This window comes from Canis lupus, chromosome 31 (genome assembly GCF_011100685.1).
Source record: "Canis lupus familiaris isolate Mischka breed German Shepherd chromosome 31, alternate assembly UU_Cfam_GSD_1.0, whole genome shotgun sequence".
NCBI classification, from domain to species: domain Eukaryota; kingdom Metazoa; phylum Chordata; class Mammalia; order Carnivora; family Canidae; genus Canis; species Canis lupus.
This window is the reverse complement of record NC_049252.1, coordinates 22,719,316-22,742,391: the sequence shown is the minus strand read 5'-3', so window position 1 is coordinate 22,742,391 and position 23,076 is coordinate 22,719,316. Positions and strand designations below refer to the sequence as shown.

General features: G+C 44.9%; 1 protein-coding gene across 1 annotated transcript; it reads left to right on the top strand.

The window, feature by feature from the left end:
• Window positions 1-12,943: 12,943 nt before the first annotated feature.
• Window positions 12,944-21,458, top strand: ADAMTS1 (ADAM metallopeptidase with thrombospondin type 1 motif 1; the record flags this gene model as incomplete). Its single annotated transcript, XM_038581727.1, has 9 exons — window positions 12,944-13,571; window positions 15,143-15,489; window positions 15,864-15,996; window positions 16,398-16,565; window positions 17,001-17,287; window positions 17,519-17,705; window positions 17,796-17,971; window positions 18,879-19,054; window positions 19,421-21,458. Coding segments are annotated over 9 exons (2,802 nt in total), but the record flags the coding sequence as incomplete, so codon positions are not given.
• Window positions 21,459-23,076: the final 1,618 nt, after the last annotated feature.

Sequence of the window (23,076 nt, the reverse complement as noted above, 5' to 3'; positions counted from 1 at the left end):
TATCCAAGTCAATTTTATTCAAGCATTTAAAAATATTTTACATGGGTTTATCTTGGATTATCCCATATTTTGAAAATTTATGTCTGACTCCATCAGTCAGAAAAACCTATCTTTGACTATGATTATTTTCTTAATTCTTTTTGAGTACTTGGTGACCATTTGGGGCCTATACATGAATGTCTACTTCAGCACCTACCAGAGAATGAATGAGAAAAAAGGAGTCATGTTGAGTGTTTCACTTAAATGGCACTTTCAATTCGAGTTAAGGGTTTGTTTTGTTTTGTTTTGTTTTATAATGTCCAGTCTTTCTTTACACCAAATAATAAATAACATTTTACTATTTTAGTTTTATAGGCATCCATAATCTTTAAAAACAAAAAACAAAAAACAAAGAAAAATTGATAATATTCCTAAATGATACTAAAGAAAAGTTTGTAGAAATGCAGAAAGAGTTTAACAGTACAGGCCATTTATTAGACTTTCAAAATTAGATTTTAGCATAATTTTCTGTCTCATTTCCCAATGCTGTTAAATGGATTTAAACTTAATTTCTCAGTAACTAATCCCTTTCATCTGTGAATATCTGCAAGCTATCATACCAGCTCTACACTGTTTCCATAAAGAATAATTAATTAATAAGGATAATTTAGAAGAAAAAATTTAAAAAATAAAAAATAAGGATAATTTAGTAGAACATAGAAACTAAGCCATACAGAACAAAATATGCTAAGACAAATGACAAAAAATTAAATTGAAAAATTATTTCTAAAGTATATGATCCTCTTCATAAGAAGAGGATTTTTCCATATTCTTACCTTTTTAGAAAAGGAACAGAAATGGTGGTACTATTCACATACGATGTATTTTTACAAAGTTTCAAAAAGATAAAAAGAAGAAAATCAGATTGAAGAACTCCTCTTTTGTGAAACCTTCACTGCTGCCCCCTGCCTGCCCTTGGATGAGCTTGATGTCTCCAACTTTATGCCATCTCTTCCACCTTATTTGTATCCCCTGTGTAGCCCTCAGTATACTGGAGAGCAACTATCTAAATATATTTGTATAAGATTCTCAAGTGCAATTATTTAAATAATTCTGTATAAGACTGTGAAATTTCAGGGTGCAGGGTAAATATCATTAAGGCCCAGTACTGCAACTGACACACAAGTAGATATGTAATAAACATCAGAAATGAAAAAGGAAAGATGGGAAAGAGGGAGAGAGAGAGGTCTGACAAACCCACAGAGGAAAACTTGATACAATTGTTAAAAAGTCATCTGAATTGAAAATAAGCCTTCTTCTCCTCCTTTTTTTTTTTTTTAAAGAATGGATTTTATGCCTACAGTGAATGACTTGAAGCTTTCAACAGCCAACTGAAGCAACTAATATTCCTGGAAATAGTAAGATGGCTATATATGTTGTAACAGAATCAAATATCAAATGTAAAGAGGGAAAGAAAAAAACAGCAATATAAAAATCCTAAATCTTAGGAAAGAAATGACTGAAGTGTCACATGATCTACTTAAGGGAGGTTTTCACATTGTGCACTCATTTTTTTTTTTTTTTTGTGCACTCATTTTTGATGAGCAAAGTAAACAGACATCTCTAATTTGACATACTGCTGATGGGGAAAAAAACTAACTTTTTTTCTACTTTTCTGATTTCATGATATGACTTTTTTACTGCCCCTAAAATCATCAAGTCTATCCTTAAACTTTAAGTAAGAATTGCTTTACCTCACAGCACCTGGGCTCAAGACAAGAAATGGGTGACAGACAGTCTCAGAGTTCTGTCAAAAGCCATATCCAAAGATCCCACTACTCGGAAATGACATCTGGATTAGAAGTCTAATTCATTAACTTCTTTAAGACTATATGGTTTTGTTTTATACTTTCGGCTTATTCCATGTAATGTCACTAATCTCCTTTTGTTTTAATTTCTAACTTTGCCAAAATAGGAACAAATGCTCAACTCTCGCCTTCTCCCTAGCTGTAGCATTTCTCAGCATCACCCAGCATGTATTCTTGACCTACAGTTGCTGCACAGGTGCTCTAACCAGGACGCTGTGCCTAACAGGTGTGTTTCTGCAGCTCTCTTGCAACGTTCTTTTGGGTTTCATCTGCTTCCTTTCATTTGATCTCTAATTTCGAATCAGAAGTATATATAGCTTGTGCAGTTGCCTTGAGTTTGGATGAACGTCAGTTGCTGAGCAAGTCTGAGCAAGTGTCACATTCTTCTTTTAGGTAGAAAAGTTGATTTATCCTAATGTAAAATGTGTAGATAGATAGATATAGATAGATGATATAGATAGATATAGATATAGATATAGATATAGATAGATATAGATATAGATATAGATATAGATATAGATATAGATATAGGTATAGGTATAGGTATAGATAGATAGATATAGAGATAGAGATAGAGATAGAGATAGAGATAGAGATAGAGATAGATAGATATAGATATAGATGTAGATATATCTCCTTTCTTAGTTGAAACCTTCTCATGTAAATTTAGGAAGGGCTTTTTGGCAAAGTTGTAATACATGTGAGATACATAGATGAGTCTCTGTGCCTAAGTATTATTAGAGATGTATATCTCTAATATATATCAGTATATATTAGAGATGAGGATGGCATTGATGAAGCCTAGAAAACATTGCATTTACCTACTCAGAGTCCAGTGTACTTACTTAAGAGCTATAAAGTCATAAAACTAAACTCTTTATTTTATATTTCTTGCCTCAAGAATACAATATGGTAATCTGGAATCTATTTCTTCTTCTTGATATATTAATATATATACATACATACTTATATTTCTACTTATGTAATGCACATATACATATATATGACTTTTCAATTAAGTCATAGAATATACAAAATGTAACATTGAATCCTTTGGAAACTAAATACCTTTATGCCACCATATTCTCCATTTCTTTATATAGGTTTAATTATGTACGACAAAATAGTCTTATTCAATGTTTTAATTCATTGTTTCCTGACACTGGTGACAATAATGCCATTAGTCACAGTGGCTTCATAGAAAAAGAAAAACGTGTGTCTGATTTTCTGATATAAACAACATTCTAATTACGCAAAGATTTTATTGAGGAATAAGTACTTCATCAAGGACATAGCCTATAATAAATTGCTTACACAGCAGACCTATACCATTAAAACAAATATATATCAATTTGCATATCCATTGTCATACAAAGTGCTAAAATTGTCTTAAAGGTTATAGGATATTTGAGCTGACGCTGTCCAACCTGAACATTTCATAGATTTAGAAACTAAGTTCCAGAGAGTCTGTGATTAAGGTAATTGGAACAGGTGGTTGCACATCTGAAATGAGTTGCCCTGACTCCTTACCCTTTCCTGTATACTCCCACCACCCTTAAAAGTTTTAACTAGAGTTGTATACATATTGTGCTTGATTGCATTAAAGGTTAAAAGCACAGACTACCGGACTCTATCAAGTATTAGCTGTGTGAGCTTGGCCAAATTTCTTAACTTCTCTGTACCTCAATTACCTCATCTGTGAAACAGGTAATACTAACAATGAAACTGCATGTAAGGATTAATTAGCTTAAATATGTAAAGTATTCATGACACACAGTGAACATTAAAGAAATGCCACACGCTATTGTCACGAGAACATGAATTCAGATATACTTTCGCTCACAACTGGCTCTTTTCCCCTGCCTAGTTTTCTTGAGTGTACCAGAATTCTTCATTGAGGAGCGGCATGAAAAAGAAGGCACAGTTTAGCAGGCAGCCACTGCTCAGAAAACAGGAAATTGGAAATGGAACAGGAGTTAGCCAGGGGTGCCTGGGTGGCTCAGTGGGCTATGGGTCTGACTCTTGACTTCAGCTCAGGTTATGATCTCGGGGTGGTGTGATGAAGCCCCGATGTGGGGCTCTATGCTGGATGTAGAGCCTGCTTAAGATTCTCTCTCCCTCGCCCTGGCCCCTTCTCCCCTCTAAAAAAGAAAAAAGAGTAGGAATTCCCTGTCTACACACACACACCCTCAGTGTTCTCCTAGCCCACTCTCCCTAGATCAGAGGGGCAAACAGAAGGATCCTTAGAATCATTGCTACTAGCCTAGCCTAGAAATCTCAGACAGTCACCAGACAAGAACCATCCCCACTGATATTAATCCATAGTGAACAACCACCACTAATTCCCATAGAGCAGGTGGGGCTACTCTGTCTTTGACCATCACTTTTAGACGCCCAGAATTTCTTGCTAACTGCGTATACTCCAACAGGCATATCATTAACCTTAAAATAATACAATTCTGCATTTCCATGGTGGAATTTTTGTGCACGGTGGAAAAATTTTCACAACAGTACAATAGACTCTTCTATAATGTCATATGTGTAGCCAGATTGTCTTATAATTGTCTTAACCAAATATAATTTGATAGTATTGCTATTACTAATGCAGTGCTTTTGACTAACGTTTTCTTCCACCCTTAGACTTCAGAAAAGATTTGGAGACCATAATTTGTTTGGCCAATATTTCTTCAAAAAATTTCTCCAGGAAATAAGAGGCTGGAAGTACAGGAGTTGGGGCAGACATTCTCTTTCAGAGAAGCACTGTCCTTGCCCCTGCTGAGAACTTTAGGGTCTCTTGGCAATGGGAGGCTGCTGCCATCCCAAAGAGGTGATATCCGCCTCTGACAATCTAGAGGGCCCAGGAGAATGTGGAGGTTCAAGATTCTCAGGCTAATCCACCCAAATGCCTCCAACTTGTGTCTTAGGGTCTGATGTTTTCCTATTAGGACCCTGACTTTGGCATAAGGCAGTTGCCTTAAGATGATGCATTTTTAAATTTTCAGCACCATCTGCTCTCTGGCTACAGGAGATAAAGATGACTTTCACAACATGCCTTGAAATTAAGAATCAAAAAAAAAAAAAAACCCTATCTTCTTAAAAATGTTTTTCAAGGCTTATAAAGCAGGGATGAACAGACTTTCTCATAAGGGGCCAGATAATGACTATTTTGGACCTGTGGGCCACGTGGCCCCTTTTGCACTTGTTCAATGCCATCTTCTTGGACAAAAGCAATCCACGATTGTGACTTTGTTCCAGTAAAACTTTATTTACAAAAATAGTTGGCCAGCCCACAGGCTGTACTTTGCCAACCCGGGCTCTGAAGCAACTATCAAAAGCCATCTGACCACACACTCTTTTTAGTTACTCTTTTCCTCATCCCGTTTCAGTAGTACACTGCTGCCCCCTCATCCCACGGTGAGAATCTCTGCCATTACAATGTCACTGCCTGCTGCAGGCCGTGCCACGCCACTTACCAGCAGCAAAGGAGGTTTATCACTGTCTGAACAGTGGGCAGTCCCATCTAAAGCATCTGCTGATACTCATCGTTTGACACTCAGTTGAGTGCAGAAAGCAGCCTCAGAGAAGGGCTTGGGCATCTGTAGTTCTTGAGGAGGTCAGAGGGCAAGGAGCGGAGAAGCTGTCTTAGGAAGCAGGAGAGGGAGACAAGCATAAATAAGATAGAGAAGGGATGAAGCCGATTCGAGGGTGTTCGAGGGTGCATTAGGGACAACTGGAACTTGGTTCTATCAGGATTCTTTGAAGAGACATGTATACAGTGGTTCTCTATACCATCCGCAAGGAGAAGAGGACTACAGAGAGCAAGATGGAGTCACTCCTGTCAAGCAGTGGTCTAGGTCAAGCAGTGACTCACGCAGCAAAGGCCCGTATAACCAAGATCAGATATTGCTGAGGCCAGCACTGGGGGGATAACACAGTTCAGAACTGATAACCAGCAGAAACAGAGGAGGGAGGTCTGCAAAGGCCCCAGACTGATTAAATCCCTTTAAAAAGGGAGGATTTTTTTTTTCAGCAAACATCAGACTCTCCAGACACTGACTCCTCTACGTCTGACCACTTCAAAAAGGCATCTGCTGCCAAAGGCTCCCCCAGACTGACCTCCAAACAGAACAGAGATCCTCCACTGCTTGAACATAACAAGCCGTAAGTGCCACGAGCTGCCCCAGGACAGACGGAGGCTTCACCTCAGCTGTGCACCCACAGACTGACTTTGCATTTGGTTCATTAACTTCCTATCCCGTTCTTTCTTGTTGCATGACTTGTTTTGTGCTTTGATTTGTGCGATGTGTCAGTATTTAAACACATGGTAAAATGTTCTTGAGTTTGGGATCCTGAAACTGCTTTATAATTATGTTAACCTTGCTTTATGGCTGCACAAAGCTGACATTGTGGAAAGACACAACTCATGTGTGTGCCTTCATAGTGTGCTCACAAGGACCCATTTGCCATTGGCTCCTATTCTGGTCAAGGGCTACTGCCTGGCTATTAATTCGGATGAGTTCCCCAGTTGCATTGCAGGACCATGAGTCTGTAGCTTTGATGGGCTTCAGGTGAGAAACATTCAAGACATAGGGTGCAGCTGAGAAATACTGCCAGGTTACACCCGCCCAAAATTGTTTAGTACAGCAATGGCTAGAGTTGAGGGCTCAGAATGAGAGCCAGGAGAATGTGAGGTAGACAGCAATCCTTGGACTTTGCAGATACTCAAATATCAGTAATTCAAATGAATTACTCATTCTATTTGCCCTAGTGAACTGCCAATAAATCACAGGACTTCATAATTCAGTCATTGGTTATCAATAAAACACAAAGGAGCGTTGTAAAGTCACAAATCGGGGATCCCTGGGTGACGCAGCGGTTTGGCGCCTGCCTTTGGCCCAGGGCGCGATCCCGGAGACCCGGGATCGAATCCCACGTTGGGCTCTCTGTGCATGGAGCCTGCTTCTCCCTCTGTCTCTGCCCCTCTCTCTCTCTCTCTCTGTATGACTATCATAAATAAATTAAAAAATAAATAAAATAAAGTCACAAATCTTTTTATAGGAAGGAAGCTTAGAAATCATCAAATTTGCTCTTTGGAATCTCAAAAATCACTTCCAAAATATTTGGGCAATTGATTTCCAGCCTCTGCTTAAATAACTGGGGGGCGGAGGGAGAGGAGGGAAAATGAAGGGGGAGGACCAATAAAAGCTTCTGTCTCAATCAGCTAATCAATAAATGATAAGCTGGGTAGGAATAAACTTCTTAAACTGGCCTAAAATAGATGTTTTCTATCTATCACTATTTTCACAGTGTCATGTGCCTCCCGCTGACTTAAATTGTCTACTTCTAATTCCAGGATTTGTTAAACTGGAGATTATGTTAATACTACTTTTAAGCAAAAAAACGTCCTCACAATACAATTTTAAATTCATGTGACATTTGGAAGTCACTTGTATTTGGGGTAGTCCAACAGTTGCATGAAGTACTGAGGCTTAAGAGTGATCTTAAATTTTATCATTTGTCGCCACCTGGTGGTAGAATGTTTTCTCATTTTCTTAGACTTTTGCACTTGAAGTTCTTTTTTGTTGCCAAGGAAAATCTCTACACCAAGAAAATGAGTTAAGTTTAGCAAGTATGAAACTTTAGCCTTGATAGTCAAGTATTAATGTATATTAATCATACTTAGGCACTTAATAGTATCATTTGTTTAATGAATGAATGAATTTTTTGTCTTAGCAAATTGCAATGTCTATGATCTTTTCATTTGAATTGCAAAAAGCCCTCAACTGTGATGAATGAACATGATCCACAGTATTACCTTATCAGAGGTAGTTTCCTTTTTTTTAAGCTTAATTGATTTTTGATTTAAGCTAATGGAGCTAAATGATTAAGAAGTAGTGGCTAAAGCATTTTATTATTGTTTTAAAGATGTAAATACATTTAGAGTTACAATACTGAAATATATATTTTCCACAGCACTGAAAGGTAAGAGAAAATGGTGTGAAAATGTATCAAATAAGATTGCAAAGATAATAAAAACTCCCAAGTTCCAGCCTTGAACTATTGGAGAAAAAAAACAAAAAAACAAAACAAAACAAAACAAAAAAAACCAGCTGAACATCATTTGTTGTAGGACGTCGCCACCCCGTGGACCAAAAAAGAAGTGAAGGTTTTAAGGTGGAAATTTTTTTATTCCCAGAAAATGCCTACTTAGAATTTAAATAAAATTTAATCATTGGAAACAAGAGCAGTAACGGATCTGACAACACAATTACCTACCAAAGCAAATTAGTTGGTTAAAATTCCAAAAGGCATTTGATGAAAAATTATGAGCCAGAGTTATTTCTAAGTCCCCAATTTGGCTACATCGTATGGCAAGTCATTTAACCTTTCTGAGGCTCAATTCCACATCTGCCAAACAAGGGGAGTGGATTACACAGATCCTACTCTTCTCAGTTCTTGCAAATGCACGACTTTGAGACCATGGCTATTTTAAATCCAAATGCAATTTACAGCACTTTTTCTGTTTTCATTATTTGTATTTCTGGGTATGTAACTGGCCTAAAATAGATGTTTTCTATCTATTTTCTCATTTATGATCAAATAAAATATCCATTTGTCCAGTATTACATTAGACCATATGTTTCTCCCAAAAGCACTAATGCTAAACAGCTTTCCTCTTCTAGTTGGTAAATCCTCTGGTTTGAAAATATGAATAACATTGCATGTTTATGAAATCTGTACAGTAATTGTTTCTGTAGACACTGTTTACACTAAAACAATGCTCACAGATCATGTATTTTACCAGATTCCTTCATTCCATGGCTACTTGCATACTTAATTTGGTATAGACTTCTTGAGAATCATGAAATAGAGTCTTCCGTCTGTAGTCTATGAATAAATGAAACACATACAAACCTGTAAAGCATAAATACAAATGAATACTTGTTTATTTCTTGTACTTTAGAATACATGAAACTATTTTTTTCTCCGTTAATAGAGGACACGAATGCTTTTAAAAGGTCAAACTGTTAATTGTAAAAATATTTTTATGTCAAGTATTTTAACTTTTATTAGGTCATCTCTACAAGTAATAAAAACTGGTCAACGTCTCTAAATTAGAACACAACAAGGTTTATGTTTCTAAAAGCACGTATGTATTCCATAAAAAGAAAACCAGAAATATGGTAGGGGCGAATTCAGCATGCGAGCTTCAGGTGCATGTCCAAATCAAGAAGCAAATATTTTATGAGTGAGAGTACAAAACTTACAAGGATCGCATGTCACATGTCGCTTTTACTAGGGCCATGTACAAACTTGATTCCTTTGCTCTTGTTTCTATGCTAAAGCATTTCTGTCAATTCACAATTTTGTTTATAAATACACTTATACATACATATTTACACACCCACAAACGCCTGAACAGAGTGCCGGTCTTTAAAAACAAAACAAAAATAAGTAGATTAAATGTTCTTCTAAGCATGGATGGAGTTTTTCAAGCTTAGTAATTGGCAACTTCTACATCCATGCCTCTGTTGAAGCGATTAAAAAAGAATCATTTCCCAGAACTACAGGTGCACAACAGATTGGAGTCATTATGCAAAAGAACAGAAATCTGGAGAGAAACCCAGTGAATAAAAAAGCCATGTTCCTGGCCATTCTTTTGCCGTTAGCTCTCTGTTTTTTCAGCTCTATTTGTATATACAACATGAAATCTGCAAAAATTATAATGGATTTGAAGTAAACCATTCAAGATTAGAAATGTATGCCTTGAATTAAACAAACTTCCAATAAGAATCCCACCGAAGGCAGAAAGAGACCAAAGGCCCAACTTGTTCCAATATATTTTAAAAGCTAAATATTATGTCGGGGAGTTCAAAGTTGGGAATGCATTACATGATTTTTTTTTTCTTTAAAACTACACATTTTCTGCTGGTTTTCTGCATTTTCCATCCTGTCCCAGTTCAAGGGAATCACATTGAACCTTATTGATCTGGTAAGGCTTTCTGCCCCTGGGCCACCTCAAGTATCTGAAATCTTCATCTCCAAACCAGCCTGATCACCGCCTTCTGGTCACCATCTATTGTTTCTGGAACCCTCCTCTAAGCAAGGGGTTTGAAAACTTACTGATGGTTTTGCTGATGGAATCATGTTTTCGTGATCCCACAGTCAATATCTTTTAAGTGTAAAATGACTTTTCCCTCAAATGCTCTCCCAAGTATCTCACCTTTCTTCTCGGTAGAATGAAAGAACAAATAAATTGAAATCACTAAAAGGTAGCACATTTAAAAACTACTGTAACAGAGGACAGAAATGTAGAAATGAAGAAGAGGAGGAGGAGGAGGGGTGGAAGGAGGAGGAGGAAAAAGAAGGAGAAGGAGAAGAGGAGGAAGAAGAAAGTCTAGAAACCAAAAGGGGGGAGGAACAGGGATGTTTGAATGGGAAATGACACTTTGCAGCAGAGTGAAGTGAATCTGAATCACTCAGTTTCAAGATGAACAGAAACTTAGGCTAGACACCACCGTAGAAATGAATGAGGCCGCTCCTGAGCGTAGGTCAAAACGAAATTTGAAGGAGAAATGAAATGGAGTTAGTGGGCTAGGAAGGGAGGCTGGGGCAAGGAGGCAGGCAGAAGCAGTGTCCAAATGTTAGATGGTGTGAAAGTGGAGTGATGAGACAAACTGGTCATTGACATACTTTAAGCTGCTATTAAGACGGACTTAATTCTCGGGGTGACCATTCAGCGCTTAACTCTGACGCTGACCTTAGCAAGGAAACTCGCTTTCAAGTATGCACGCATTCCTCCGCCGGTGGGGCCAGGAGTCGCTGCCCTAGCAAGGGTAAAGCGCCTGTGCTGCTCTGTGCAATTCTTTCTCCTTGGATCTTCCCTAAAGGGTGGCAAGCCAGGCTTTTGCGTTTGCTTTTTGTTTTGTTGTGTTGTGTTTTTTTTTGTTGTTGTTTATTTGTTTGTTTCCAGCAGGCAATCTAGAACTCCGAGAGGAGAGGAAGCTGCAAAGTATTCTGAAAGCAAAAGCTGGAAGGGGGGCGGGCGGGAGGACTGGAGGGGCTGCTTCTGGCTGGGGCAGAATGAAGTTGGGAAGGTCTGGGTGGAGAGTGACCAAAAGGCGGACACAAAACTTGGTGAAAACTGCGGTGCTGGGGCGGCGAGACAGGACCCCAGGCAAGGATGTGGGAGCCCGTGCGAGGGGGGCACAGGTCTGCCCCGAGATCGAGGCGGCGTGTTCTCACCATTGTCCCCTGCTTTTCCGCCTGTGGAAGCATTATGCAACATTTCCTTCCTCTGTGTCATTGAGCCCCTCCCTCCCTCTTCTTCGATGGAAGAGCTGTTCAGCTTTAACTTAGGGACCTACGGAGGTGGAGAGGCTCAGCTCTGCAGGATTTCATAACACAGATGCAGATTTTTCCCTTCCTGGTGGGAAGAGGAGGGAGGGGTCAAGGAAGGAAGCCAACTTCCCAATTTCCCCCACTGCACACTTTCTAGCCTCTGCGATCCCGCTAGTTCCTGGGTGGAAAAGTGGGGTTCCTTGACGTTTCTGCCAGCCTGGCCTACGTTCTGCGGCAGCTATTAGGGAGAAGTAGGCGGACCGGGCGGGCGTTGATTATTTCTGGAATGAAGAAGAGAAAGTGCAAGTGCCCCCCCCACCCCCCACCCCCCCGCGTAGGCTCTAAGGAATTGAACGCGTTCCAGATCACCTATTCCGGAAGTATGAGCCTGGTCCCCAAAGACAAGTCTCTGAGTCAGGGGGATGGGAGGGGTCGAGGGAAAGGTCAATGTGAACGCATTTTAAAACCTAGAGCCTGGGCAGTGTCCCCCACCCCCACCCCCACCCCCACCCCAGACCCAGACATGCTTTCTAGGGAGGCACTGACCCAGACTCTCCCTGAGAGATATAGGGACGACGAGAGGGCAAGAGGCACTAACCGGCCGTGGCAGGCTGGGGAGATGGAGAGGTGGGGTGGGGGTATTTTTCTAGAAAGGGCAGTCCTGGCTTATCTCACAAACTGGGGAGTCAGGGGCTGCAGGACAGGGGTGACAAGGGGAGGAGGCACGGTGACAGCCCCCGGGCAGGGGAATCTTGGAGAGGGGACTCGGCTCTCCATCACCCTCCCCCGCCCCCCACCCCCCTCCACGTCCCCCTGGGAACTGCAGCCCAGCGCGCGAACTGCGCTCCCCACGGGGGCGGCGAGAAGGGAGGGTGGTCCGGGAAGCCCGCGGAGGGGAGGGCGCAGCGCAAGGGAGTCGCTTGTCCCCGCACCAGCCCCAGACACTCAAAGTGCGGCCGCAGCGCCCCTCCCGCGCCCGCCGCCCCCAGATGGACAAGCCCGGGGCGCCCCGCCAGCGCGTAGGCCGTCCCCTCCCCTCCCCCGCCCGGGCCCGCGGCGCTGAGCGCGGTTTAGCACCGAGGAGTTTAGGGGGCGGTGTCTGGGTGGAAAGGCGGCCCGGAGGGAGGAAGAAGGGGGGCGGGGGGGAGGGCGGGGGGGGGTGGGGACTCGCTGGAGACTATAAAAGGGCGGCCCGGGCTGCCCGCTTCTTGCACTCGCTGGAGAGCGGCTCCACGCCAGGGGCCACTGCAAAGCCAGGGCGCACGCTAGGGCCGGGAGGACCGGGTCTTGCGCAAAGCCAGCAGCCCCGTGGCCAAAGCGGAGACCGACGAGGGGCTCCAGGCGCCGATCCTCGCGTTGCCCGTTGCCCCCTGCCCCGGGGGCGTCCCAGGGCCCTCCTGCCCCCGCGGCTGCCTCCCCGCCGGCCCCGCGCCGCGCGCTGCCTCCAGCTCTGCGCTCGAAGAAAAACTTCCCCGCGCGCCCGCAGGAGCGCGGCGCCTCCGTCCAGTGACTCCGGGAGGCCCGGCCGCGGCCGGCTCTGCGCGCGCTTTCAAAGAATCATAGTAACTGTAGCGACCCCGGGCGAGGCCGGCGAGGCTCCTCCACGCTCCCGGCCCGAACAATAGCCCCCTCGCTCCGTGCACGGCGGCGCGCGGTGCCTCCCGGGACCGGTCCCCGCGGGGCTTGGAAGGCGCACGGGAGGCGGCGACATGGGGCGCGCGGCGGCGGCGGCGGCGGCGGCGGCGGCGGGGGCGGGGGCGCGGCGGCCTCGGGGCTCCCCGGCTGCGCCCGCGCCGCTCCTGCTCGCGGCGGCTGCGGCGCTGCTGCTCCTGCCGGGGGCGCGCGGGCGCCCCGCCGAGGAGGACGAGGAGCTGGTGCTGCCCGCCTTGGAGCGCGCGCCGGGGCAGCCGACCGCGCACCTCCGCCTGGACGCCTTCGGCCGCCAGCTGCACCTGGAGCTGCAGCCCGACCGCGGCTTCCTGGCGCCGGGCTTCACGCTGCAGACGGTGGGGCGCAGGCCCGGGCCCGACGCGCTGCGCCCCGAGCCAGCCGGCGACCTGGGGCACTGCTTCTTCTCCGGCACCGTGAACGGCGACTCGGCCTCCGCCGCCGCTCTCAGCCTGTGCGAGGGCGTGCGCGGCGCCTTCTACCTGCAGGGCGAGGAGTACTTCATCCGGCCCGCGCCCGCGCCCGCCGCCGCCGGGGAGGAGCCGCCCCACTTCCATCTCCTGCGGCGCAGGCGGCGCGGCGGCGGCGGCGCCAAGTGCGGGGTCACGGACGAGGACGCCCAGCTCGCCGGGGCCGCGGGGGCGGGGGCCGAGGACGCCGGGGAGCCGTGGCCGCCGCGGGACCCCGCGCCGCAGCGGGCGCGCCAGCCCACAGGTACGGACCCCGCAGGCGTCGCTCCCCTGGCCTCGCCACTCACCCCCCACCCCCGCTCCCCGCTTTCTCCGTGCGGCGCGTGTGGACGGGGGACCCCGGGTTCGCGGGCTCGAACGCGCGTCTGCGGACTGCACGGAGGCCCGGGGTCGCCGAACGAACCCCATCCCGCTGGAAGCCGAATGACGAGTGATGGAGAGGGGACGGGCAGGCCAACGAGCCTCCGTGCTGACCAGGCGCAGCGTCGGGACAGGGAAGGGGCACGGTGGGGACCCGGCCCCGGGCCTGAGCGCGCGCGACGTCTTTCCGTCCCCTTGCTTTCTTTCCAACGACCGTGCAAGTGTTCTTAGGTCGGGCTTGCAACTTTGCCGCGCTTCGTTTTGCAACTGCTGCCCGTGCGCGCACCCTGCGCCCCGGGGAGGGCGGGGGAGCGACGGGGACCCCTGAAGGGGACCCCCCTCCCCGCCCCCCCGGCCGCCGAGGATGCCGACCCCGGGGCCGCAGCGCCGAACCTGCTTGGGAGGTCCCTGCCCGGCTGGCCCCGCCTCCGCGCCTCCCAGCTTGCGCTCCCTCTCGCGGCCAAGTTGGGCTCCTCGGCCCTGCCTGGCGCGTTAGTCCTGCCGGGGTCCTGCTGCGCCTGCCCGGCTCTTGCAGGGGTGCGCGGGGCCCGCTGTCCTCATCCCCTCACTCTTATCACTTTGGTGCTTTTTTTTTTTTTTTCCTCCCTTGACTCTCTCGCGTGTCTCGTTTTCAAGTTTTCCTCTACCCCCCACCCCCCCTTACATCTGCTCCTTGAAGCAGTTACATGATCAGCGTCCCAGTGTAGGACTTCCCCAGGGGGGTGGTTTTTCAGTCCAGAGTCAAAGGGCCCTTTTCTGAATAAGCTAACGTGGTCCCCGCGGCTGGAGGCGGGAACTTACTTCCCTGGGGCGGTGGGAGCAGGGCAATAGCCTGCCGGGCAGAGTGTGTGGTCCTTGTGCCCGGATTTGGCAAGAGCAGAGCACCCCGAGGGACCCCTGGAATGAGAGCAGAGCAGGCTGAGATTCCTTCAAGCCCGGCCCCTTGGCAGAGGTCCCAGCCCTGCCCTGGGCCTTCCACGTGGAGTCGGATGATCTCATTCAAGGATTTTAGTCCTGGCCTGTGAAAGAGTGACTCAGGGGCTCTGCTCTGCCTGCTGCCCTGGCTCCAGATTTTTACTACGGCCGGGTAGGCTGATGTGCGTGCTGCCTTGTTCAGGCTCTAGGATTTCTAAGAGGACAAAAGAAATCCTGTTCAAAAAAAAAAAAAAAAAAAAAAAACCCACATATACAACAACAACCACAAAAATCCCTGAACCCTCAGTGGCCCACGTGTCCTTTTTTATTTACAATAAAGGAGAGAGAAATAATAAAGGAGAAGTCTTTAAGAATGACATTTTCAGTGAGAAGAGATGCAAATATTTTTGTGACTATTGTTCCACGTGTATTTTTGTCTTATTTGCTTTGACTGGTTAGGCTTTCCTTATATACTCTGGGAAGGTAACTATTCCTGGCCAGAAGGCCCCTGAGCAAATGATCTCTTCTGTCTCTTTACAGGAACTGCAAGTGTAAGAAAGAAGCGATTTGTGTCCAGCCACCGCTATGTGGAAACTATGCTTGTGGCCGACCAGTCGATGGCAGAGTTTCACGGTAGTGGTCTGAAGCATTACCTTCTCACCTTGTTCTCGGTGGCGGCCAGGCTCTACAAACACCCCAGCATTCGGAATTCGGTGAGCCTGGTGGTAGTGAAGATCCTGGTCATCTATGAGGAACAGAAGGGGCCAGAAGTCACTTCCAACGCTGCCCTCACTCTGCGGAACTTCTGCAACTGGCAGAAACAACACAACCCGCCCAGTGACCGGGACGGAGAGCACTATGACACCGCGATTCTCTTCACCAGACAGGTGAGAGGGAGCCCTTGCCAATAGGACTGTCTCTCCTCTTGGGGGAGTCACCTTTGGCACAAGCAAAGGGGTATAAGGCATTTCACCAGTGCTCTTGCGCTTACATTTTTTTTCTTTTTTAATTGGACAAGCGTGGTCCCTTTGGCTTATGTCTTCCTTGATTTTAATATGTCCAGTCTCACAGCCCTATTTGAATAGCACTAGAGACATCTTCAAGTCACCCAAAGTAGTCCCAAAGGGACAGCCAAGCAACAGTGAATGCAAATGCCCCAGAACAAATGTGGCGATACATTGTGGCCGAAAAGTTAGGTCCCAAGGTTCCGTGCTGTGCTCCCGGCCCCTATGAGTAAAGGACCCACCTTTGTTCCTTTTAGGACCTGTGTGGGTCCCAGACATGTGACACTCTTGGGATGGCTGACGTTGGAACTATATGTGACCCCAGCCGAAGCTGCTCAGTCATAGAGGACGATGGCTTGCAAGCTGCCTTCACTACAGCTCACGAACTAGGTGAGTCCATTTCAGAGGAGACCTTAAGTCCGCTTCATGATTTCAAACCGATAAACTGTATGTTAATTTCAGGGGGGAGAGTTGAGGGTTACATTGCTATTTTAGGTTCCAGAACTTTCTAGAAACTGCAGGAAAGATTTTTTCCACTATTCTAAATGTGCCAGCCTTCTAAGAATTCAAAGTAACATCATCATAGGAGCTCTGGACATTTGGAAATTTACATATTGGTTTGCATCTTATAAAAAAAAAATAGGCACATTGTGTCCAAACTAGATCTGTTCCTCAAATACATTTCTTCTTCTAGAACTATCACTTTGAAACAAATAAATCCCAGTTGGGAAACAGAGGGAAAGTGCTGCAAATGACCTATGTTTTGATGTGGGTTTTGGATTGCTTCTCAGGCCACGTGTTTAACATGCCACACGATGATGCAAAGCAGTGTACCAGCATTAATGGTGTCGACCAGAATTCCCACATGATGGCATCAATGCTTTCCAACTTGAACCACAGCCAGCCTTGGTCTCCCTGCAGCGCCTACATGATTACTTCATTTCTGGATAATGGTCACGGTGAGATGCTTGAGCTACTCTTCCTAGATGTTATCCGGCCTTCCACACGTAAAGTTCTAGTTAAACCAACTTTCTCTTTTTTGTTCCTTTTATTTCTCCTCCTTCCAAATTACTTTCATTGTCAAGAGCATACATTTTTAGATCTTAATTCCCAAGAACAGATCATTTTTCTGGCTGAGTAGCTCCTATAATGTACATTAATTGGAGTTTTTTAGCGAAACAATAATTTCCCATCATTGTTAATGCAGAAATGCCCCCTTGAGGACAGTATCTTACAAGTCCTGTAAATCTCTCTGGCATTTGCCCCAGAAACTCTAGTTTTCAAATCCCTCTGCTATTCTATTATGTCTTATGATAAATATCTTCTGAAGCCGATCTACGTTTTGAGTGTTTTCATTCACTGTTTTTTAATACTAGTTGCCATTTCCTTCGCAGGGGAATGTTTGATGGACAAGCCCCAGAGCCCTATCCAGCTCCCCACAGATCTCCCCGGGACCCTGTATGATGCCAACCGTCAGTGCCAATTTACATTTGGGGAGGAGTCCAAACACTGTCTGGATGCAGCCAGCACCTGCATGACCCTCTGGTGCACGGGCACCTCTGGCGGATTGCTGGTGTGCCAAACCAAACACTTCCCTTGGGCAGACGGCACCAGCTGTGGAGAAGGAAGATGGTGTATCAACGGCAAGTGTGTGAACAAGACAGACAAGATGCACTTTCATGTGAGTCTTGCTATCGCCACATGTGCATACTCCTTTAAAATTCAGAATTGGGAGGAACAAAGTGATGCTAAGGCATCTGATGCCACAGTAAACACCCCGTCTGGGGCTGTGATGGGGGACACAAGAGAGATTATTTTTACAAATGATTCTCGATCTCTTATTTTTCTCATTTGTTCCCCAAAAAGACCTCTGCAGGGAGTTCTAATGCTGATCTCTTGTCTCCCCCTTTAGACTCCTGTGCATGGAAGCTGGGGGCCATGGGGACCCTGGGGAGACTGCTCAAGAACCTGTGGTGGTGGAGTTCAGTACACAATGAGAGAATGTGACAACCCAGTCCCCAAAAACGGAGGGAAATACTGTGAAGGCAAGCGCGTGCGCTACAGGTCATGTAACATTGAGGACTGTCCAGATAACAATGGTGAGTAGAAATAGGGCGGAAACCTTGTGGCCACAAGCCAGCAGGTAAGGGTTGAAAACTGATGATGTCATTATATCTTTTTCTTTCCAGGGAAAACCTTTAGAGAGGAGCAGTGTGAGGCGCACAATGAGTTTTCTAAAGTTTCCTTTGGGAGCGGGCCCGCGGTGGAGTGGACTCCCAAGTATGCTGGAGTGTCCCCCAAGGACAGGTGCAAGCTTATCTGTCAAGCCAAAGGCATTGGCTTTTTCTTCGTTTTGCAGCCCAAGGTACTTTCATTCATACTTTTGCCTAAGAAACAGAGGGCTTGAATTGTGACTTTCGCACACAACCTGTGATACAGCTTCGCTAATTAATATATTAACATGTTCCATTTCAAGTCAGATCTCCTTGTCTTCTAGATACATTGGCAACTGCCCCCTTTGAGTGTGGTGGTGTTTTCAGTGGGAATAAAGCTTGAATCCAGCACTCAGGATTCTTATCATTGCTTGTTCTTAAAAAGAATCGCTTTGTATCTGATATACAAAGAAAAGCTCTTTACGGCTAGATAAATTTGTGTGGCAGCCAGCCAGTGGTTTTGGAAAATAGCTTAGGCATGATCGGCAGTACTTACTGGTGATGACCAGTGGCATGTGCAAATAGACTTATTAAAATGAAGTCTGAGCGTTGATCACTCTTGTGTTTGAGAACATGTGTTGAACTAGTAGAAGCATCATTTTGGTGTTTTGCTGAGGGGATAGATCTGGTTCTGAGTTTAAAAAAAAGAGAAAGAGAGACTGAATTTTGGTTGAGATTATCCTGTACCCTTATTATCACTGTTGGCTATGAAGATACTTCCCAGGTGCAGATTCAACATATAGCTTATTTCCTTACTTACTCGGTGTCTATGATTGCTGGGTATTATTCTCGGCACTGAGCATACCACAGTAAACAAGTTGACAAGCTTTGCTCCCATTGACTTCACCTAGAAGTGAGATAGGTCAATAAATAATCAAAAAAATTTATAATTTTTTCAGATGTCCCTACTGTAGGGCACACGCCACTCAGAAGGGTAGTACGTGGCATGCGCAGAAAGCAGAGATGTTACGTTAACGAGGAAAACTTTCCTAACTGTCAGAGCATCACTTCTTTCCCATGTTGGCGTGTGACACCAGACACATGTTCTTCCTTCCTCAGGTGGTTGATGGTACCCCGTGTAGCCCGGATTCCACGTCTGTCTGTGTGCAAGGACAGTGTGTAAAAGCTGGTTGCGATCGAATCATAGACTCCAAAAAGAAGTTTGATAAGTGTGGTATCTGTGGAGGAAACGGATCGACGTGCAAGAAAACATCAGGATCGGTTACTAGTGCAAAGTGAGTCTTAAAAAAATGTCAGACTGCCAAAGATCTTACTAACCACACGTGTAACTGTATGGGTCTGGTAAAAATGACCTGCTGAATGAGGAGCACGGTTTCAAGCTATGTAAGAGAATGAGCCAGGGACTGAGAGATTCTTTTTTTTTTTTTTTTTTTTTAAGATTTTATTTATTTATTCATGAGACACAGTGAGAGAGAGAGAGAGAGGCAGAGGGAGAAGCAGGCTCTATGCAGGGACCCCGATGTGGGACTTGATCCCGGGTCTCCAGGATCACGTCCTGGGCCGAAGGCAGGCGCTAAACCACTGAGCCACCCAGGGATCCCCAACTGAGAGATTCTTACATCTGTTTTCCTCGCCTGCAGACCTGGATATCACGATATCGTCACAATTCCAGCTGGAGCCACAAACATCGAGGTGAAACAACGGAATCACAGGGGATCCAGAAATAACGGAAGCTACCTTGCCATCAAAGCTGCTGATGGCACATACATCCTGAACGGAGACTTCACTCTGTCCACTTTGGAGCAAGACATTACCTACAAAGGTACTGTCCTGAGGTACAGCGGCTCCTCCGCGGCGTTGGAGAGAATCCGCAGCTTCAGCCCTCTCAAGGAGCCCATAACCATCCAGGTCCTCACGGTGGGCAACGCCCTGCGCCCTAAAATTAAATACACCTATTTCGTGAAGAAGAAGAAGGAATCTTTCAACGCCATCCCCACGTTCTCCGAGTGGGTCATCGAAGAGTGGGGCGAGTGCTCCAAGTCCTGCGGCCTGGGCTTGCAGAGGAGGCTGGTGGAGTGCCGAGACCTCAACGGGCAGCCGGCCTCCGAGTGCGCGAAGGAGGTGAAGCCGGCCAGCACCAGGCCCTGCGCCGACCTGCCTTGCCCCCGCTGGCAGCTGGGGGACTGGTCACCATGTTCCAAGACCTGCGGGAAGGGTTACAAAAAGAGAACCTTGCAGTGTCTGTCCCACGACGGGGGGGTGTTGTCTCACGAGAGCTGTGATCCTTTGAAGAAACCTAAGCATTACATAGATTTTTGTACGATGGCAGGATGCAGTTAAGCAGCGTCAGTGTGGAGGGAAGGACGAGTGTGGAAGGGCTGATGCATTGCAATCATGAAGGCTGGAGGGGTCCAGTGCACCTTGCCGGTGATCAACAGGGAGTGTGTCAGGAAGCTGGGAGCGTAGAGGTAGGTAGAAAAGAAGTTAGGTCGTCAGAATATCCTGCCAGTTACGAATCGGATAGGGTAGTTAATGAGGGTTATTAATCTCTGAGCAATGATATAGCATGATAAAGCCCCAGGGCATTATTATTATTATTATTCTTTGCGTTACATCTATGATGAGTTTAAAAAGAAAATAGAAACCATTGTCACAATGAGTTTAAGGAGCACGCAATCCCTGTTTTGTGGTACCAATTCATTACTTTGTATCAGGCGTGTTGGGGAATGAAAAGCAGAAGAAAGAGGTTTTTTTTTTGGTTTTTTTTTTTTTTTTTTTTTTAGTTTCAGACAGGGCTTACTTTACCTCAGTAACAAAGGAGGGAGAAAGGGGTACAAATAGCATCTTGACCCAGCACAGATTACGGCTGCTACAATTTCAGAGAAGTTTCCATCATCTTGTCCACACAGAGGTAAGAATTCAGGACTTTCCACCTCGAGAGAAATGCGTAACGATATCACATGACTCCAGTGAACTCCTCTTTGCTTTCTTGCGCCATTGTTGTGTCTTTATTCATGATTTCATTTTGACAAAGAGACGATTGCACATGTTTGTAAAAAATGCAGTAAGTCTACAAAGGGTAAAAAAGCAGCAATAAATCATATGCTCGTGAAAGCCAGAGGAGGCAGGATGGGGCTCAGTACCCCCTACTTTCTCTCCTCCTGATGTAAGCCTCCTTTAGGAATATGGATGTGAAACAGCAGTTCATGTCTCAAGAAAGACCGGGTGATCACACAAAAAGGATGTAATGCCAATCTAAGAATGGAGTGTATAGGATGGGATCCCCAGTGTTTGGGGACACGAAGATCACTCGTCTCACAGTGGGGAGGCTACTGAGGGGTAGCAGGTCCATCCCCAGCAGCTGGTCCAACAGTCATATCCTGGTGAATGTCTGTTCAGCTCTTCTACTATGAAAGAGAATATGACTTTTTTTTTCCGTATGTATATAGTAAAATATGTTACTATAAATTCTACGTACTTTATAAGTATTTGTTTGTGTATTCCTTCCAAGAAGGACTATAGTTTGTAATAAATCCCTATAATAACATATTTATTTTTATACATTTCTTTCTAATGATAAAACTTTTAAGTTATATCGCTTTTGTAAAAGGGCATATAAAGATAGAGTATTTATACAATATATGTTACTAGAAATAATAAAAGAACACTTTTTGAATATGTGTGTCTCTTTTTTTTAATGGGAGTTAATTCCTGGGAAGGATATAGACACAAATACTTGAATTTGAAGGCCGAGTAATTTTCTTAAATTTTGTAGGAATAAGATTTCATTCTAATGAAATGTATTTTATGTATCCTTAGTGTATGTGATTGCTACCCTAAAAAAAGAAGTCTATTATATCTTCGGTGATAGGTAGATTTTGTTATTAATGCAATAACGTATGCCAGTGGTTGGCAAATGTGTTCTGTGAAGAGCCAGATACTAAATATTTTCAGTTTTATGGGCCAGATCATCTCTGTCACAATGACTTACCTGTGCTGTGGTAGCATGAAAATAGCCACAGACAATACATAAATGAATGGGCATGGTGGTGTTCTAATAAAACTTTATTTACTAAAACTGGGCCAAATCTGTTCTGTGGGCAGTTTGCCAACCTCGGATATATAACATAAGTGAGAAAAGGTGCGATTCTGGACACATTTTGAATTTGTGTCTCTTCAATTATGTCATGTGAGTGAGATTTGTGAAAGCGGTTAAGCTACTGAGTAGAAAATGATTCCTTATAAATTACATTTGGGATAGACCTTGGCATGGTGAGCCAAGCCGTCCAGACATTCCACTTGCTCTTCAGGAACACATGAGGTGTTTTGGAGAAACCCTGGTTCCAGGCTGCTCTGGGTGGCCTTGCGTAAATCACTGTAATTTAAATACTAAATGGTACATCAATGATTTTAAAAGTTGAGACCGCTTCCAAAGTAACTACATTTGTCTCAGGAAATAGCTTATTTACTAGAAGACTTGGATTATGTGGTTAACCACAGACAACCCCAATGTTACATTTTCATCCTTTTTTTTTCACCCTCCTTAGTTTTCTCAAGTAGTTCTATATAACATGTTAATTTGAGATTCAGATGATCATTTCCAATTTGCCTTCAGAATTGCCCAAAGCGTTCTTCCCCTGAACAGTGGAATATCAACATTCTCAGGAGCCAGGTGCATGGGTCAGAAAGTGGAGTGGGTGTGGGGAAAAGCCATGTTTCTTCTTCTTTTTTTTTTTTTCCCCACCTACTGGCCACTGAACTGAAAGGTTAAAGTCAAGTAAGCCTCCTTACCCTGGGAGCTAGTCCTGGTCCTATAGAACTCAGTTACACATAGAATTTGGCCATGCAATTCAGCGGACTAGACTAACATGCTTTTTGTACCAACTACCATCAGTATTTACTTTTCTAGATTACTGTGTACAAATCCCCATAGCAAATGACATTGAGAATGCACACAAGAAATGCCCTTACTCTCAGTTACTATATAAGCTATTTGATAAAATAAGATAAATATGCCTAAAATAATAATCCATTTGCACATCTTGTCTAATTCACCAATGAGGGTTTTTTTTTTTTTTCCTTTTTAAGAGGCTTACACTAAAAAGATAAAATAAGGTTTACACTGATTGGATGTGTTAAGCAGGAGGCTGAAATTCAGAGCACAAAGATAAAAGCAGCCAAAAGACTTTCCACCATCCTCTTTATTCTCAATCCAAGGTAATACCAAACAATTTTCTAAGTTGTCGTATTATTTTTTTCAGCCCTCTGTTGGTAAGATTTTCTTTTTATCAATAAA